General features: G+C 43.1%; 1 protein-coding gene across 2 annotated transcripts in view; it reads right to left on the reverse strand.

Moving 5' to 3' along the window:
- LOC121571814 (src-like-adapter) overlaps nucleotides 1–16,904 on the reverse strand; it is a 28,065-nt gene extending 11,161 nt beyond the window's left edge. The window contains exons 1-6 of one of the 2 annotated variants that reach the window (XM_045222029.1): nucleotides 16,754–16,904; nucleotides 14,416–14,506; nucleotides 14,012–14,108; nucleotides 12,202–12,288; nucleotides 11,957–12,060; nucleotides 1,081–1,212 (exon numbers count right to left, since the gene is read on the reverse strand). In XM_045222029.1, coding sequence (XP_045077964.1) covers nucleotides 1,081–1,212; nucleotides 11,957–12,060; nucleotides 12,202–12,288; nucleotides 14,012–14,108; nucleotides 14,416–14,488 — 493 coding nt within the window. In that variant the 5' untranslated portion in view covers nucleotides 14,489–14,506; nucleotides 16,754–16,904. Of the gene's footprint in view, nucleotides 1–1,080; nucleotides 1,213–11,956; nucleotides 12,061–12,201; nucleotides 12,289–14,011; nucleotides 14,112–14,415; nucleotides 14,507–16,753 lie in introns of both variants that reach the window. The other variant, XM_045222028.1, reaches the window with a different exon arrangement.
- Nucleotides 16,905–20,246: the final 3,342 nt, after the last annotated feature.

Consider the following 20,246-nt stretch of genomic DNA (forward strand, 5'->3'; position numbering starts at 1 on the left):
GGGAATCCTATTTGACTCAGAACAGGATCCTTATATGATAGGCTTTCTGCAAGGTTTTGTATATATTACCTATCTAACTGACAATTTCTTAGAAAAAAAGACTTTAAAATAACGGATATAGGCACAAGATGGAGGGAGTGTTGGAACATAACTAACGAAATTACAGTTAATGAAAATGTACTCTTAATCCAGTATAAACGAATGTATAGAATGTATTATACAAAATACAAAACAAAAAAATTCTACAGCACATTGGCAGAGTCATGTCTTAAGTGTAAAACGAATAATGACTCAATAATCCATGCTTTCTGGGAATGCTATAAAGTCTGGAAGACGTATTACAATGTAAACTTATTTTTAATCCGTCTATCTGCATATTTCAAGACATGGCATATTGGGGTGTAGTGAGATAAGCAATGGGCTGGACCATGCTTTACTCGTCAATGATTTTGAAAAACATTCTACTCAAAAACTGGAAATGGAATGATCCTCCATCACTACGACAGTGGATGAATCAAATGTATTAATATTGAAATATTGAAAAGGTGTGGGCTACGGAGAAAAATAAAACAGTGCAATTTGAGGCCATATGGCATAGAGTGCTACAAGTACAGGAAAGTTGAAGGATGAGGGGGAGTGTGATTGTGAGAAATGTGTGTGTGTTTGTTTATTGTCTTTTGTTTTGTATGGTTGTTATTGTTTGAGAAAATAAATCAAAATAAAACATTAATGTGACAGTCGATATGAAAGACCTAGTCTCAGCACAAATATGTTCAAATGGTCATCATCAACAACACCATTACTTCCTGTTTTGTTCTTAGTGTATGTACTCTCAGAGCTAGGCAACGCACAGTGGAAAGATGGCTAGAATCTGATAAGAACAAAGCTATTTAAAAATGCTTGAGGTTATTTTCAGTGTGTGTGTCTGTCTCGTTGTTGGAATCACTAGAGAAGGGGTTGACCATACCTTCAGGTTATTTTCAGTGTGTGTCTGTCTCTGTGTTGGACCCCACAGAGTAGTGGTTGACCATCTCTTCAGCTTAGTTTTAGTGTGTGTGTCTGTCTCTGTCATGGACTCACCAGAGTAGTGGTTGACCATCTCTTCCAGGCACTGGAAAGTCAGACGAGGAGAGATATAGTACCAGCTGTTCTCCAGGCGATAGATTTTATAGTGCTTGATGGATCTGTGCTTTACAGACATGGAGTAGACACCTGCAAATGTAATATAACATAAAAGGCATTAGATATAGGCCTAGATAGAACCAATAGATACCCATCTCCTATCATCCTACTGACGTCCAGTTAATAACCCCCTTGAGTTGATGTCTGTACCAGGAAAATCAAATTAGCGGAAATCAAATTAGCATAATAATAATAAATAAATAAATAAATAAACGTCTGTTCAATCCACCGCCTCCAGCAATTGGCAGCCTTCCGCATCTGTGGTGGAAGGTGGCTGAGCTACAGCGGTGTTTGTCATGAGACCATGAGACATCCCGAAAATCGGTCTTCTCACTAAAACGTCTGTAGCGTCCGAACGGTTTGACCTAGAAACTAATAATAATGACCACTCTATGATCGGACGAAAGATGAGACACTCACGAACACAATGATGTTCACCGTTTTGCTCTACGACCCTCACAAGCGTCACAGGACTCGTCTGAAGTCGGTACCGCCGATCTGCCAATTTCTTTCTGTAGCATCCAAACAGTTTGGGCTAAAAAACACTAATATGATCCTTCAATGGAAAGGTAACTCTCACGAACACGTACACTACCGTTCAAAAGTTTGGGGTCACTTAGAAATGTCCTTGTTTTCCATGAAAACATACATGAAATGAGTTTGAATAGGAAATATAGCAAAATACATAGGAAATGTAGTCATTGACAAGGTTAGAAATAATGATTTTTAATATAAATAATAATTGTGTCCTTCAAACTTTGCTTTCGTCAAAGAATCCTCCACTTGCAGCAATTACAGCCTTGCAGACCTTTGGCATTCTAGTTGTCAATTTGTTGAGGTAATCTGAAGAGATTTCACCCCATGCTTCCTGAACCACCTCCCACAAGTTGGATTGGCTTGATGGGCACTTCTTACATACCATACGGTCAAGCTGCTCCCACAACAGCTCAATGCGGTTGAGATCCGGTGACTGTGCTGGCTACTCCATTATAGACAAAATACCAGCTGACTTCTTCTTCCCTAAATAGTTATTGCATAGTTTGGAGCTGTGCTTTGGGTCATTGCCCTGTTGTAGGAGGAAATTGGCTCCAATCAAGCGCCGTCCACAGGGTATGGCATGGCGTTACAAAATGGAGTGATAGCCTTCCTTCTTCAAGATCCCTTTTACCCTGTACAAATCTCCCACTTTACCACCACCAAAGCACCCCCAGACCATCACATTGCCTCCACCATGCTTGACAGATGGCATCAAGCACTCCTCCAGCATATTTTCATTTGGTCTGCATCTCACAAATGTTCTTCTTTGTGATCCGAACACCTCAAACTTCGATTCGTCTGTCCATAACACTTTTTTCCAATCTTCCTCTGTCCAGTGTCTGTGTTATTTTTCCCATCTTAATCTTTTCTTTTTATTGGCCAGTCTGAGATATGGCTTTTTCTTTGCAACTCTGCCTAGAAGGTCAGCATCCCGGAGTCGCCCCTTCACTGTTGACGTTGAGACTGGTGTTTTGTGGGTACTATTTAATGAAGCTGCCAGTTGAGGACCTGTGAGGCATCTGTTTCTCAAACTAGACATTCTAATGTATTTGTCCTCTTGCTCAGTTGTGCACCGGGGCCTCCCAATCCTCTTTCTATTCTGGTTAGAGCCAGTTTGTGCTGTTCTGTGAAGGGAGTAGTACACAGCGTTGTACGAGATCTTCAGTTTCTTGGCAATTTCTCGCATGGAATAGCCTTCATGTCACGAACGTCTACTAGGTGAGTGGACCAAGGCGCAGCGTGCGATACGAACATGACTTTATTAAATTAAAGTACTCAATACAAAACAACAAACAATGACGAATCGTGAAGTCCTCAGTTACAATGACTGATACGGAACAAAAACCCACAACACTAAGGTGAACACTGACAGTTTAAATATGGCTCCCAATCAGAGATAACGAGCCGACAGCTGACACTCGTTACCACTGATTGGGAGTCACACGACCAAACAAGGAAACACAACCAAATACAACACAACCAATACCAAACACAACCAAATGAACACACCCTGGCTCAAAATACACAGTCCCGGAGCCAGAGCGTGACAGTACCCCCCCCTAAAGGCGCGGACTCCGACCGCGCCTACACCCCAAATAGGGGAGGGCTGGGTGGGTGTTGCTCCTCGGAGGCGGCTCCGGCTCCGGGCTTGACCACCACCCTACTACAATCCCCCCGTAGTGCCCCCAGTCCGATCTGACCCAGTTAGCTGGATCAGGACTGCCGACGCGCACCCCCTGGCTTGGCGCGTGAGGCAGGAATGGACCGGACCTGGCAGACGATACGCACCCTTTGCATGGTGCGTGGAGCCGGAACAGGCCTCACCAGGCTGAAGACTCGCATCCCTGGCTTGGTGCGAGTAGCAGGAATGGGCTGAATCCGGCTGACGACTCGCACCCTTGGCTTGGTGCGAGTAGCAGGAATGGGCTGAATCCGGCTGACGACTCGCACCCTTGACTTGGTGCGAGTAGCAGGAATGGGCTGAATCCGGCTGACGACTCGCACCCTTGACTTGGTGCGAGTGGCAGGAACAGGCTGAATCCGGCTGACGACTCGCACCCTTGGCTTGGTGCGAGTGGCAGGAACAGGCCGGGTTGGGCCGGCGACGCACACCGTGGACCTAGTGCGTGGAGCAGGGACGGGCTGGACCAGGCTGACGACTCGCACCCTTGGCTTGGTGCGAGTAGCAGGAACGGGCTGGACCAGGCCGACGACGCACACCGTAGGCTTTGTGCGTAGAGCAGGGACAGGCCGGGCTGGGCTGGCGACGCACACCGTAGGCTTTGTGCGTGGAGCAGGGACAGGCCGGGCTGGGCTGGTGACGCACACCATAGGCTTTGTGCGTAGAGCAGGGACAGGCCGGGCTGGGCTGGCGACGCACACCGTAGGCTTTGTGCGTGGAGCAGGGACAGGCCGGGCTGGGCTGGCGACGCACACCGTAGGCTTTGTGCGTGGAGCAGGAACAGGCCGGGCTGGGCTGGCGACGCACACCGTAGGCTTTGTGCATGGAGCAGGAACAGGCCGGGCTGGGCTGGCGACGCACACCGTGGGCTTGGTGCGTGGAGTAGGAACAGGCCGGTCCGTACTGGGAACACACACCACTGGCCTTAACCGGGGATCAGGAACGGGCCGGACCGGACTGGTAACACACCTCAGTCTTTCACGCCGTGCCTCAACTACTTCCCTCCCTCTACTCGCCAATGGCTCCCGTAATCCGGTAGCCTTCTCTCCACGTCTCCCTGTGGCAGCCTCCTGCTGCCCAGCCGCCCAAGCCATGTGCCCCCCCCAAAAAACTTTTTGGGGTTGCCTCTCGTCCTTCCGACGATGGCCCTGCTGACGCCGTTGCTCCTCTCTCAGTCGCCTCTCCACTGTTTTACTCCATGGCCGGCGATCCATCCCCTCCAGGATTTCCTCCCAAGTCCAAGACCCTTTACCATCCAAAATCTCCTCCCATGTCCAGACCCTTGGCTCCTGGACACGCTGCTTGGTCCTGGTACGGTGGGTTTTTCTGTCACGAACGTCTACTAGGTGAGTGGACCAAGGCGCAGCGTGCGATACGAACATGACTTTATTAAATTAAAGTACTCAATACAAAACAACAAACAATGACGAATCGTGAAGTCCTCAGTTACAATGACTGATACGGAACAAAAACCCACAACACTAAGGTGAACACTGACAGTTTAAATATGGCTCCCAATCAGAGATAACGAGCCGACAGCTGACACTCGTTACCACTGATTGGGAGTCACACGACCAAACAAGGAAACACAACCAAATACAACACAACCAATACCAAACACAACCAAATGAACACACCCTGGCTCAAAATACACAGTCCCGGAGCCAGAGCGTGACACTTCATTTCTCAGAACAAGAATAGACTGATGAGTTTCAGAAGAAAGTTATTTGTTTCTGGCCATTTTGATTCTGTAATCGAACACACAATTGCTGATGCTCCAGGGACTCAACTAATCTCAAGAAGGCCAGTTTTATTGCTTCTTTAATCAGCACAACAGTTTTCAGCTGTGTTAACGTAATTGCAAAAGGGTTTTCTAATGATCAATTAGCCTTTTAATATGATAAACTTGGATTAGCAAACACAACGTGCCATTGGAACACAGGACTGTTGGTTGCTGATAATGGGCCTCTGTACGCCTATGTAAATATTCCATTAAATATCAGCCGTTTCCAGCTACAATAGCCATTTACAACATTAACAATGTCTACACTGTATTTCTGATCAATTTGATATTATTTTAATGGACAAAAAAATTGCTTATCTTTCGAAAACCAGGACATTTCTAAGTGACCCCAAACTTTTGAACGGTAGTGTACATGTCAGTACATCTTCTGCTTTAGGATGCCCACAAACCTCCCAAGACTTACTTGTCTGAAGGTAGCTAGGTACCAGTTAAAAAAATGAATGTAAGTACAGTGCCTTCAGAAAGTATTCACATCCCTTGACACTTTGTTGTGTTACACTGTGAATTTAAAATTGATTAAATTGAGATTTGTGTCACTGGCCAACACACAATACCCCATAATGTCAAAGTGGAATTATGTTTTTAGAAATTTTTACAAATCAATAAAAATTAATAGCTGAAATGTCTTGAGTCAATAAGTATTCAACCCCTATGTTATGGCAAGCCTAAGGTCCCTCAGTCGAGCAGTGAATTTCAAACACAGAAACCGAGGAGGTTTAGCAATGCCCCACAAAGAATGGACACCTATTGGTAGATGTGTAAAAAAAACTAAACAGACATTGAATATCCCTTTGAGCATGGTGAAGTTATTAATTACACTTTGGATGGTGTATCAATACATTCAGTCAATACAAAGATACAGGTGTCGTTCCTAACTCAGTTGCCGGAGAGGAAGGAAACCGCTCAGGGATTTCACTATGAGGCCAATGGTGACTTTAAAACAGTTACAGAGTTTAATGGCTGTGATACGAGAAAACTGAGGATGGATAAATAACATTGTAGTTACTCCACAATACTAACCTAAATGAAAGAGTGAAAAGAAGGAACCCTGTACAGAATAAATATATTCCAAAACATGCATCCTGTTTGCAATAAGTTAGTTTTGACTTAAATCGGTTTGAAAATCTATGGCAAGATTTGAAAATAGCTGTCCAACTTGACAGAGCTTGAAGAATTAAACAAGAAATTATGTGCAAATATTGTACAATCCATGTGTGCAAAGCTCTTAAAGACTTACCCAGAAAGACTCACCACTGTAATCGCTGCCAAAGGTGATTCTAACATGTATTGACTCAGGGGTGTGAATACTTATGTAAATTCGATTTTTATGTATTTAATTTTCAATACATTTTTTAAAAAATGGTAAAAACATGTTTTCACTTTGTCAAATCAAATCAAATCAAATTGTATTTGTCATATACACGTGTTTAGCAGATGTTAGAGCGGGTTTAGCGAAATGCTTGTGTTTCTAGCTCCGACAGTGCAGTAATATCTAACATTTACCCAAAAAAGTAAGGAATGGGATTTAAGAATATATACAGATATGGACAAGCAATGACAGAGCGGCATGGACTAAGATACAGAATAATATTATAGAATAGAATGCAGTATATACATATGAGATGAATAGTGCAAGATATGTAAACATTATTAAAGTGACTAGTGATCAATTTCTTAAAGTGGCCAGTGATTTCAATAGGCAGCAGCAGCCTCTAATGTGCTAGTGATGGCTATTTAACAGTCTGATGGCCTTGAGATAGAAGCTGTTTTTCATTCTCTCGGTCCCAGCTTTGATGCACCTGTACTGACCTCGCCTTCTGGATGATAGCGGGGTGAACAGGCAGTGGCTCGGGTGGTTGATGTCCTTGATGATCTTTTTGGCATTCCTGTGACATCGGGTGCTGTATGTGTCTTGGAGGGCGGGTAGTTTGTCCCCGGTAATGCGTTCGGCAGACCGCACCACCCTCTGGAGAGCCCTGCGGTTGTGGGCGGTGCAGTTGCCGTACCAGGCGGTGATACAGCCCGAAAGGATGCTCTCAATTGTGCATCTGTAAAAGTTTGTGAGGGTTTTAGGTGATAAGCCAAATTTCTTCAGCCTCCTGAGGTTGAAGAGGCTCTGTTGCGCCTGTGGACACACTGTCTGCGTGGGTGGACCATTTAAATTTGTTGGTGATGTGTACGCCAAGGAACTTGAAGCTTTCCACCTTCTCCACTGCGGTCCCGTCGATGTGGATAGGGGGGTGCACCCTCTGCTGTTTCCTGAAGTCCACGATCATCTGCTTTGTTTTGTTGATGTTGAGTGAGAGGTTATTTTCCTGGCACCACACTCCCAGAGCCCTCACCTCCTCCCTGTAGGCGGTCTCGTCATTGTTGGTAGTCAATCCTACTACTGTTGTGTCGTCTGCAAACTTGATGATTGAGTTGGAGGCGTGCTTGGCCACGCAGTCATGGGTAAACAGGGAGTACAGGAGGGTCTGAGCACGCACCCTTGTGGGGCCCCAGTGTTGAGGATCAGCGAAGTGGAGATGTTGTTTCCAACCTTCACCACCTGGGGGCGGCCCGTCAGGAAGTCCAGGACCCAGTTGCACAGGGCGGGGTTCAGACCCAGGGCCTCAAGCTTAATGATGAGCTTGGAGGGTACTATGGTGTTGAATGCTGAGCTATAGTCAATGAACAGCATGCTTACATAGGTATTCCTCTTGTCCAGATGGGATAGGGCAGTGTGCAGTGTGATGGCAATTGCATCGTCTGTGGATCTATTGGGGAAGTAAGCAAATTGAAGTGGGTCTAGGGTGACAAGTAAGATAGAGGTGATATGATCCTTGACTCTCAAAGCACTTCATGATGACAGAGGTGAGTGCTACAGGCCGATAGTCATTTAGTTCAGTTACCTTTGCTTTCTTGGGTACAGGAACAATGGTGGCCATCTTGAAGCATGTGGGAACAGCAGACTGGTAAAGGGAGAGATTGAATATGTCCATGAACACACCAGCCAGCTGGTCTGCGCATGCTCTGAGGACGCGGCTAGGGAAGACGTCTTGGCCGGCAGCCTTGCGGGGGTTAACATGCTTAAATGTCTTAATTACGTCGGCCATGGAGTCCTTGGTAGTGGGCCTCATCAATGGCACTGTGTTATCCTCAAAGCGGGCGAAGAAGGTGTTTAGCTTGTCTGGAAGCGAGACGTCGGTGTCGGCGATGTGGCTGGTTTTCTTTTTGTAGTCCGTGATTGTCTGTAGACCCTGCCACATACGTCTCGGGTCTGAGCCGTTGAATTGCGACTCCACTTTGTCTCTATACTGATGTTTTGCCAGTTTAATTGCCTTGCGGAGTGAGTAACTACACTGTTTGTATTCTGCCATATTCCCAGTCACCTTGCCATGGTTGAATGCGGTGGTTCGCGCTTTCAGATTTGCGCGAATGCTGCCGTCTATCCACGGTTTCTGGTTAGGGTAGGTTTTAATAGTCACAGTGGACACAACATCACCTATACACTTCCTGATAAACTCTGTCACCGTTTCAGTGTATATGTCGAAATTATTTTCGGAAGCTACCCGGAACATATCCCAGTCCGCGTGATCAAAACAATCTTGAAGCGTGGATTCCGATTGGTCAGACCAGCGTTGAATAGTCCTTAGCACAGGTACTTCCTGTTCGAGTTTCTGCCTATAGGAAGGGAGAAGCAAAATTGAGTCGTGGTCAGATTTGCAGAAAGGAGGGCGGGGGAGGGCCTTATAACCATCCCGGAAGTTTGAATAGCAATGTTCGAGGATTTTAGGAGAGCGAGTACAACAGTCGATATGTTGATAGAACTTCGGCAGCCTAGTCCTCAAATTTGCTTTGTTAAAATCCCCGGCTACAATAAATGCAGCCTCAGGATATGTGGTTTCCAGTTTGCATGAGGTCCAGTGAAGTTCTTTGAGGGCCGTCGTGGTATCGGCTTGAGGGGTGATATACACGGCCGTGACTATAACCGAAGAGAATTCTCTTGGGAGATAATACGGTCGGCATTTGATTGTGAGAAATTCTAGGTCGGGTGAACAGAAGGACTCGAGTTCCTCTATGTTACTACAATTACACCATGAGTCATTAATCATGAAACGCACACCTCCGCCCTTCTGCTTCCCGGAGAGATATTTATTCCTGTCTGCGCGATGAACTGAGAACCAATCTGGCTGGACCGATTCCGACAGAATATCCCAAGAGAGCCATGTTTCCGTGAAACAGAGTATGTTACAGGCCTGGATGTCTCTCTGGAAAGACATTTTTGCCCGTAGTTCGTCAACTTTGTTAACCAGAGATTGAAGATTAGCGAGTAGAATACTTGGAAGCGGTGGGTGGTGTGCGCACCTCCTAATTCGAACCAGCAGGCCGCTCCGAGTGCCTCTCCTCCGCCTGGCGATGTTTTGGGTCAGCCGCTGGAATCAGTTCAGTTGCCCTGAGGAGATCAAACAAAGGATCTGCTTCGGGAAAGTCGTATTCCTGATCGTAATGCTGGTGAGTTACCGCCGCTCTGATATCCAATAGTTTTTCTTGGCTGTATGTAATGATTCACTTTCTGAGCTAATAATGTAAAAAATAATACATAAAAAAAACAAAATACAGCAAAGAGGCCGCCATCTTCGTCGGCGCCAGGTACGTTTGTGGGGTATTGTGTGTAAAATCAATTGAATCCATTTTGAATTCAGGCTGTAACACAACAAAATGTGGAATAAGTCAAGGGGTATGAATACTTTCTGAAGGCACTGTAGATATGGAAGTAGTTTAGTGCCCCCAAAACTTTTTGGGTGACCCGACTATAGTGAGTTATAGAGCTGTCATTCTTATTGAAAGCAAGTCTAAGAAGCAAGATCTACGCGCGCTATTTCTATGCTTCCCGTTCTTAAGTTTTGTTTTTGCGACTTTTGCATTCGGTTTTGTACACCAGCTTCAAACAGTTGAAAATACAATATCTTTGGTTATTGAAAATATATTTCACAGCGGTTTGCATGGTACAATGATTTTCTACATAAACTGAAATGAGGTGAACTACTATAATTTTAGCAACCAGGAAATGGCGAAGTGATTTCTGCATATTGCACCTTTAAATATAGGTAATAAAAATGTATTATTACCGCTATATATATATATATACTCTACCAGTCAAAAGTTTGAACACACCTACTCATTCAAGGGGTTTTCTTTCTTTTTACTATTTTTACATTGTAGAATAATAGCGTATGGAATCATGTAGTAACCGTTTGAGCCAATCAGTTGTGTTGTGACAAGGTAGGGGGGGTATACAGAAGATAGCTCTATTTGGTAAAAGATCAAGTCCATATTATGTCAAGAATAGCTAAAATATGCAAAGAGAAACGACAGTCCATCATTACTTTAAGACATGAAGATCAGCCAATACGGAACATTTCAAGAACTTTGAACGTTTCTTCAAGTGCAGTACCAAAAACCATCAAGCGCTATGATGAAACTGGCTCTCATGAGGACCACCACAGGAATGGAAGACCCAGAGTTACCTCTGCTGCAGAGGATAAGTTCATTAGAGTTACCAATCTCAGAAATTGCAGCCCAAATAAATGCTTCACAGAATTGAAGTCACAGACACATCTCAACATCAACTGTTCAGAGGGGACTGTGTGAATCAGGCCTTCATTGTCGAATTGCTGCAAAGAAACCACTACTAAAGGATGCCAATAAGAAGAAGGGACTTGCTTGGGCCAAGAAACACGAGCAATGGACATTAGACAGGTGGAAATTTGTCCCTGGAGTCCAAATTTGAGATTGTTGGTTCCAACCGCCATGTCTTTGTGAGACGCGGTGTGGGTGAATGGATGATCTCCACATGTGTAGTTCCCACCATAAAGCATGGAGGAGGAGGTGTTATGGTGTGGGGGTGCTTTGCTGGTGACACTGTCTGTGATTTATTTAGAATTCAAGGCACACTTAACCAGCATGGCTACCACAGCATTCTGCAGCGATATGCCATCCCATGTGGTTTGGGCTTAGTGGGACTATCATTTGTTTTTCAACAGGACAATGACCCAACACACCTCCAGGCTGTGTAAGGGCTATTTTACCAAGAAGGAGAGTGATGGAGTGCTGCATCAGATGGCCTGGCCTCCACAATCCCCCGACCTCAACCCAGTTGAGATGGTTTGGGATGAGTCGGACGGCAGAGTGAAGGAAAAGCAGCTAACAAGTGCTCAGCATATGTGGGAACTCCTTCAAAACTGTTGGAAAAGCATTCCAGGTGAAGCTGGTTGAGAGAATCCCAAGAATGTGCAAAGCTGTCATCAAGGCAAAGGGTGGCTATTTGAAGAATCTCAAATCTAAAATATATTTTGATTTGTTTAACACTTTTTTGGTTACTACATGATTCCATATGTGCTATTTCATAGTTTTGATATCTTCACTATTATTCTGCAATGTAGAAAATAGTAAAAATAAAGAAAAACCCTTGAATGAGTAGGTGTGTCCAAACTTTTGACTGGTACTGTGTATATCTCAGATATAGGACAGACTCTATAAAACAAGCTTCCTTTTGATTAATGTTTTTACTATCTGTTTTTCCATGTATGAATCTGTTATTCAATGTGTTTCTATGGGCTAATAGCAGTAAGGCCAAATTCAATGTTTCATCCAATAATTTGTATATATATATATATATATTTACACCTAAAGGGGTATCAAAAAAATACCCAACAAGCTTAGACTCTTAAGGAATAACTTGGTAGGGCTTTAAAAGTTAATGGACTCACCTCTCTGCTTGGTGCTCTCTCTGACCATGAAGGAACCCACTCTGTTTTCAGGGAGACTAAGTAGTTCCTCTGCCTTCTGCCTCACCACTCCCTCAAACAGCCATCTTAAAACAGCACACACACACACCCACACCCACACATGCACACACGGTGACGGTATACAGTACATTATATCACTGTACAGAACCAAGTCAACACAGCCTTTAATTATGACAATATAGAACATCATTTTTTACATTGCTTACCCATGGTAGACTTTGGTGATGTAGTTATTAGGGATGTAGTTCTCACTTCCTGATTGGACAGACCGGACTCTCCACCAGTTGCCTTCCCTGAAGAACACAGATTAAAGGAGACCTTCAATAGGCTACACTGTAACGGAAACAAAATCTGAAATTGTAGTTCCCCCCCCTATTTGTATAAGTGTTAAGTGTTATGCATCGGATTCATCCCAATGTGTTCATTATTTGTTGTGTGCAAAATGTTAGAGATTGTGTAGTGTTGTTTTGTATTATTGCATGCTTTGTTGTTCTACTGTATGCAGAGCATTGCATTTTGTTTTGGAAAGCACTGTGGCTGTCCTCTTTTGTTATCTCGGTATCTATATCTGTAACTGTGCATCTATCAATTTCTGCCCTAGGTAGCTTTTAGTACATGTACAGTATGTGCAAGGTAGGGTTGCAAAACTACCGGTAATTTACCAAAGTAACTGTAATCTATGGTAATTCATACTCAAATAACTTTTTTAAATATATATTCATACTGTATATAGTATACGTTTTTTATATATGTCCATATTGTCCATGTGTTTCTAGTGGATATATAGACCATATGGTTCAAATATCATAATTAATGAAGAAAGCATCTAATCAACAATGGCATTGTTTTTATTAACTCAGCAACTCTTCCAACTATTGACTTTTTTCACAACTGCCCCCAGTTTGGTGCCAAAACATTTAAAACAAAGACATATTGACATAGTAAAATAAATAAAAGTGTAAAGAAAGAAATAAAGGATATTTCATGCTAAAACCTTCATATTAAACAACAATGTTATTTACTTTTATTTTATTTTTTTTGTCTTTTTTAAATATTATTTTATTTTTTTTGGGGGGGGGGGGATGGATCAGCTTAATATTGCAGATAGATTGTATCTTCTATCAATGTAATTGTCTGCATCACTTCCAATCCCCCATGTTTTTTTTTTTTTTTTTTGTATATATATACTCCCCTTTATTACAAATAAATGCTTCACAGAGTTCAAGTAACAGACACATCTCAACATCAACTGTTCAGAGGGGACTGTGTGAATCAGGCCTTCATGGTCAAATTGCTGCAAAGAAACCACTATTAAAGGACACCAATAATAAGAAGAAACCTGCTTGGGCCAAGAAACACGAGCAATGGACATTAACCAGCATGGCTACCACAGCATTCTGCAGCGATACACCATCCCATCTGGTTTGGGCTTAGTGGGACTATAATTTGTTTTTCAACAGGACAATGACCCAAAACACCTCCAGGCTGTGTAAAGCTTATTTTACCAAGAAGGAGAGCGATGGAGTGCTACATCAGATGACCTGGCCTCCACAATCCACCGATCTTAACCCAGTTGAGATGGTTTGGGATGAGTCGGATGGCAGAGTGAAGGAAAAGCAGCCAACAAATGCTCAGCATATGTGGGAACTCCTTCAAGACTGTTGGAAAAGCATTCTAGGTGAAGCTGGTTGAGAGAATACCAAGAATGTGCAAATCTGTCATCAAGGCAAAGGGTGGCTATTTGAGGAATCTGAAATATAAAATATATTTTGATTTGTTTAACACTTTTTTGGTTACTACATTATTCCTTATGTGTTATTTCATAGTTTTGATGTCTTCACTATTATTTTACGATGTAATAAATAGTAAAAAATAAAGAAAAACCCTTGAATGAGTAGGTGTGTCCACACTTTTGATTGGGACTGTATATTTGATACCCTCCCTTTGCAACCCTAGTGCAGAGACTACGGGTTTGTAATTACCTTAACAGACAGACAAAGTACTGACTCTACTTACTGAGACAAGACCCTCAGCTTCTCCCCCATTCTGAAGATCGGCTCACTGATGTCTGGAGAAGGATAGTCATGGAGAACGACAAGCGTGACTTCTTCTCCTGCTGAAGAACCGCCAGTGTTACCCAATTAGATAGACGTTAACACAGAGACACAATTTGCCTATACACGTTCTGAAATATAGGAAACAACTGTCTTAATGTAACTTCTAATTCAAATGAATGGTATGAAACATTTAGACACTTGGGTAAAGAGTGTGTCGACTAAAAAGTCCTCGAGTCAGCTTTTGAAGCTGTGTGAACATCATATATTTTGTACAGCCTCAACACATTGCAGTATCACAAACTGCAGTATCACAAAGAAATGGCAAATAACTGCTTAATATCTCAAAAAAGATTGAAGCTTTACCCTTTAATGCACTGTCATGGTAGCTTGTATTTGTTTTGTTCTCAGCTTCCTGGCCCCATATCACATTCCCCATAGCCGCACTCTGATGAGCCTGAGGACAGACAGACATACGGTATATCTGGTCATCAAGCTAATCATCATCACGTATTTCCTATAGCAGACAGAGAGTAATCTTGCTGGCCAGTGAAGCCCCCATCCAGCACCTTCGTCCCTGTCATGTGTGTGCATGTGTGCATGTTGTAACTTCCCTATTAACGGCCACAGTGCTATCTCGACCAGGACATACGCAGTAGACCGCAAAACCTGAGGGTTGGCTCTGAGTCAACCACAACTTTCCATCCTACCCCCTCTTTCTAAATAAAGGAAATACTGCAATTAATTTTGCAAAATGCGTTGACAAATTGGAAGGTCCATTTGTGTCTACAGCAGTTGGCTATATTGTGTAGCCTATATGTTTTTACTTCACCCATTACCCACAGTGAAAACTACAGGGTTTCCAAATGATTTGTCGAATCCTGATTAAATTCAGCATTTCCAGGTTTCTATCTAGCACATATTTTAAGCATACAGTGGGGAGAACAAGTATTTAATACACTGCCGATTTTGCAGGTTTTCCTACTTACAAAGCATGTAGAGGTCTGTAATTTTTATCATAGGTACACTTCAACTGTGAGAGGCGGAATGTAAAACAAAAATCCAGAAAATCCAAGATGACGGTCAATCACCCTCGGTCTGGGGCTCCATGCAAGATCTCACCTCGTGGGGCATCAATGATCATGAGGAAGGTGAGGGATCAGCCCAGAACTACACGGCAGGACCTGGTCAATGACCTGAAGAGAGCTGGGACCACAGTCTCAAAGAAAACCATTAGTAACACACTACGCCGTCATGGATTAAAATCCTGCAGCGCACGCAAGGTCCCCCTGCTCAAGCCAGTGCATGTCCAGGCCAGTCTAAAGTTTGCCAATGACCATCTGGATGATCCAGAGGAGGAATGGGAGAAGGTCATGTGGTCTGATGAGACAAAAATAGAGCTTTTTGGTCTAAACTCCACTCACCGTGTTTGGAGGAAGAAGAAGGATGAGTACAACCCCAAGACACCATCCCAACCGTGAAGCATGGAGGTGGAAACATCATTCTTTGGGGATGCTTTTCTGCAAAGGGGACAGGACGACTGCACCGTATTGAGGGGAGGATGGATGGGGCCATGTATCGCGAGATCTTGGCCAACAACCTCCTTACCTCAGTAAGAGCATTGAAGATGGGTCGTGGCTGGGTCTTCCAGCATGACAACGACCCGAAACACACAGCCAGGGCAACTAAGGAGTGGCTCCGTAAGAAGCATCTCAAGGTCCTGGAGTGGCCTAGCCAGTCTCCAGACCTGAACCAAATAGAAAATCTTTGGAGGGAGCTGAAAGTCCGTATTGCCCAGCGACAGCCCCAAAACCTGAAGGATCTGGAGAAGGTCTGTATGGAGGAGTGGGCTAAAATCCCTGCTGCAGTGTGTGCAAACCTGGTCAAGACCTACAGGAAACGTATGATCTCTGTAATTGCAAACAAAGGTTTCTCTACCAAATATTAAGTTCTGCTATTCTGATGTATCAAATACTTATGTCATGCAATTACTTAAAAATCATACAATGTGATTTTCTGGATTTTTGTTTTAGATTCCGTCTCTCACAGTTGAAGTGTACCTATGATAAAAAATTACAGACCTCTACATGCTTTGTAAGTAGGAAAACCTGCAAAATCGGCAGTGTGTCAAATACTTGTTCTCCCCACTGTAAACGCAACATGAACATTTTTGGTCTGAAATAAAATATCCCAGAAATGTTCCATATGCACAAAAAGCTTATTTCTCTCAAATGTTGTGCACAAATGTGTTTACATCACTGCAAGTTAGCATTTCTCCTTTGCCAAGATAATCCATCCACCTGACAGGTGTGGCATATCAAGAAGTTGATTAAACAGCATGATCATTACACAGGTGCACCTTGTGCTGCGGACAATAAAAGGCCACTCTAAAATGTGCTGAAGAGTATTTATGTCTGTAATAAAGCCCTTTTTTCTGAAAAACTCATTCTGATTCGCTGGGCCTGGCTCCTCAGTGGGTGGGCCTATGCCCTCCCAGGCCCACCAATGGCTGCGCCCCTGCCCAGTCATGTGAAATCCATAGATTAGGGCCTAATGAATTTATTTAAGTTGACTGATTTCCTTCTATGAACTGTAACTCAGTAAAATCTTTGAAATTGTTGCATTTTGCGTTCATATATAGGCTTAGTACACTTTTACCATACACATATTGCAATAAATGTATGACATAGCCTGCAAAACTCACCTAGCTGCTCCTGAGTCGTGTGGAGTCGTCAGGCTTAGTGGGCCAGTAGCAGGTGATTCTAGTTGAGCATGGTCTTTGGCTCTGTGTGTTGGAGATCAGACGCATGTCAGCCACACTGTTACACTATTATTAATGACCGTCAGAGTTTCACTGTTCACACCCTCAACTGATGCACTCACAGTGAGGCGAGACCACTTCCTCTGGCCAAACATACACACACACACACACACACACACACACACACACACACACACATGCACACACACACACACACTTCCTGTGAAGAAATAAGAAAGGAGAAGAGAACCAGAACAAAAGACCAATGAAAATGTTCCCGTTACAGAAAAGAGCAAAGAGAACGTTCTGACTAAAAGTACATACTGGTTTTAGCTTTTAGAAATGACACAAAAGTGCAAGGTTATTTCCATCCAAATATGTATGCTGTACGCATCACATACACTACCAGTCAAAAGATTTAGAACACCTACTCATTCAAGGGTTATTCTTTATTTTTACTATTTTCTACATTGTAGAATAGTAGTGAAGACATCAAAACTATGAAATAACACATATGGAATAATGTAGAAACCAAAAAACTTTTTTGGTTACTCCATGGTTCCATATGTGTTATTTCATAGTTTAATCACCAAAACAAAACATAATGATATCTTCTCAATTTTGTTATTTTAACTACCAGTTAATCCAATAGCAGAAAGGTAAGATACATGTTTCAAAATCGCCCTTTGAATGTAGTATGCTACAGTACTGAAAATTACAGTACATTACACTGTTTTCACATTGGCAATACACTTGCACTACCCATAAAAATGTACTGAACATCACATTTCCATTATTTCTATCCCATGTGTGATCAAAGGTGTGATAATTGAAGACATCTTTCACAATGTAATCAAATTAAAGAAATGAAAGAAATATAATGTTTAGCCGGCACTAGTTTGCATCAAGCAGGTCTTGAGCATTTGGCCATAGGTTCTCATTGAAATTGCAGTATATCCTTATTGTTCATGCACCTGGGGAAAAACTCCACTGGGCACACATGATTGAATCAACATTGTTTTCACGTCATTTCAATTAAATTACGTTGCACCAACGTGGGACCTGACATAGGTCTGAATTGATGTCATTGCATGCCTCATCCATGGCCTAAAGGAGGGTCGTAATTCTCATGGGGATGGCAATCACCTGTATTGTAATCATGTGTTTTACAGTATTGTATTGTACTTATGTATTGTAGTGGTCCTGTACATGGCTCAGTTCATAAGAGCATGGCATTAGCAACACCAGAGTTGTGGGGTCGATTCCCACTGGGGTCACGTACCAAAATGTGGACTGTTGTCCCTTTTGGGAAAAATGTGTCTGCTACGTAAATGGTATGTACAGTGGCTTGCGAAAGTATTCACCCCCCTTGGCATTTTTCCTATTTTGTTGCCTTACAACCTGGAATTAAAATGGATTTTTGGGGGGTTTGTATCATTTGATTTACACAACATGCCTACCACTTTGAAGATGCAAAATATTTTTTATTGTGAAACAAACAAGAAATAAGACAAAAAAACAGAAAACTTGAGTGTGCATAACTATTCACCCCCCCCAAAGTCAATACTTTGTAGAGCCACCTTTTGCAGCAATTACAGCTGCATGTCTCTTGGGGTATGTTTCTATAAGCTTTGCCCATTCTTCAAGGCAAAACTGCTCCAGCTCCTTCAAGTTGGATGGGTTCCGCTAGTGTACAGCAATCTTTAAGTCATAGCACAGATTCTCAATTGGATTGAGGTCTGGGCTTTGACTAGGCCATTCCAAGACATTTAAATGTTTCCCCTTAAACCACTCGAGTGTTGCTTTAGCAGTATGCTTAGGGTCATTGTCCTGCTGGAAGGTGAACCTCTGTCCCAGTCTCAAATCTCTGGAAGACTGAAATCTCTGGAAGAATTTTCCTGTATTCAGCACCATGGTGAATACATATGCAAGCACCACTTTTCCGTTCTGTATTTTTTAGAATGATTTGAAACAAGTTCACTTCAAGAACACTTCACCAATTTGGACTATTTTGTGTATGTCCATTACATGAAATCCAAATAAAAATCCATTAGGGGAAGTGTTAGCTAAACATGCTAAGTAGTTGAAAAGTAGCTAAAAAGTATTAAGTAGTTTCTAATTGGCTAAAATGCTACAGTTGTCAGTGATGAGTTTCGAACACGCATTATACGACCACCCATCCACCCTGACCAACCACTCTACTTTCGTTCTTGTCTTAGGTAACCTTCTGTCTTATGTAATAACATATCATAATAATTTGAACTTTCCAGATTTATGTTTCCTATGTTACGTCTAGTCTATGAGACTAGGCTGGAATGATAAATCATGTTTTCCTTCCAGGCTGCCTGCAGTTGCAAGATGTGCTACGCCATTTGGCAAATCTGACCATAACTATATCCTCCTGATTCCTGCTCAAACAGGAAGGACTGTTTTGCTAGCACAGACTGGAATGATCAAGCGTGTGATCAAAGGTGTGATCATTGAAGACATCTTTCACAATGTAATCAAATTAAAGAAATGAAAGAAACATAATGTTTAGCAGGCACTAGTTTGCATCAAGCCGGTCTTGAGGCGGTCAAGCCGTCATCCCCACAGTGACCATATGTATATATCCCAACCAGAAGCCATGGATTACAGGCAACATCCACACTGACCTAAAGGCTAGAGCTGCCACTTTCAAGGAGCGGGACACTAACCCCGGACGCTTATTAGAAATCAAACAGGCAAAGCGCCAATACAGGACTAAGATCGAATCCTACAACACCGGCTCTGACACTAGTCGGATGTGGCAGGGTTCGCAAACTATCACGGTTTATCACGGTTGCCCAGTGACACGAGCCTACCAGACAAACAAAATGCCTTCTATGCTCGCTTCGAGGCAAGCAACATTGAACCATACGTGAGAGCATCAGCTGATCCGGACGACTGTGTGATCACTCTCTCCATAGCCGATGTGAGTAAGACCTTTAAACAAGTTAACATTCACAAGGATTACCAGAACGGATTACCAGGACGTGTTCTCAGAGGATGCGCTGATCAGCTGGCAAGTGTCTTCACTGACATTTTCAACCTCTCCCTGACCCAGTCCATAATAACTATATGTTTCAAGCAGACCACCATAGTCCTTGTGCCCAAGAACGCCAATGTAACATGTCTAAATGACTATTGCCCCGTAGCACTCACATCTGTAGCCATGAAATGCTCTGAAAGGCTGGTCATGGCTCACATCAACACCATCATTCCAGACAACCAGGACCCACTCCAATTCGCATACCACCCCAAAAGATCCACAGATGACACAATCTCTATTGCACTCCACACTGCCCTTTCCCACTTGGACAAAAGGAACACCTACATGAAAATGCTGTTCATTGACTACAGCAAAACTAATCACTAAGCAAAGGTCCCTGGGAATGAACACTTCCCTCTGCAACTG

This window comes from Coregonus clupeaformis, chromosome 8 (genome assembly GCF_020615455.1).
Source record: "Coregonus clupeaformis isolate EN_2021a chromosome 8, ASM2061545v1, whole genome shotgun sequence".
NCBI classification, from domain to species: domain Eukaryota; kingdom Metazoa; phylum Chordata; class Actinopteri; order Salmoniformes; family Salmonidae; genus Coregonus; species Coregonus clupeaformis.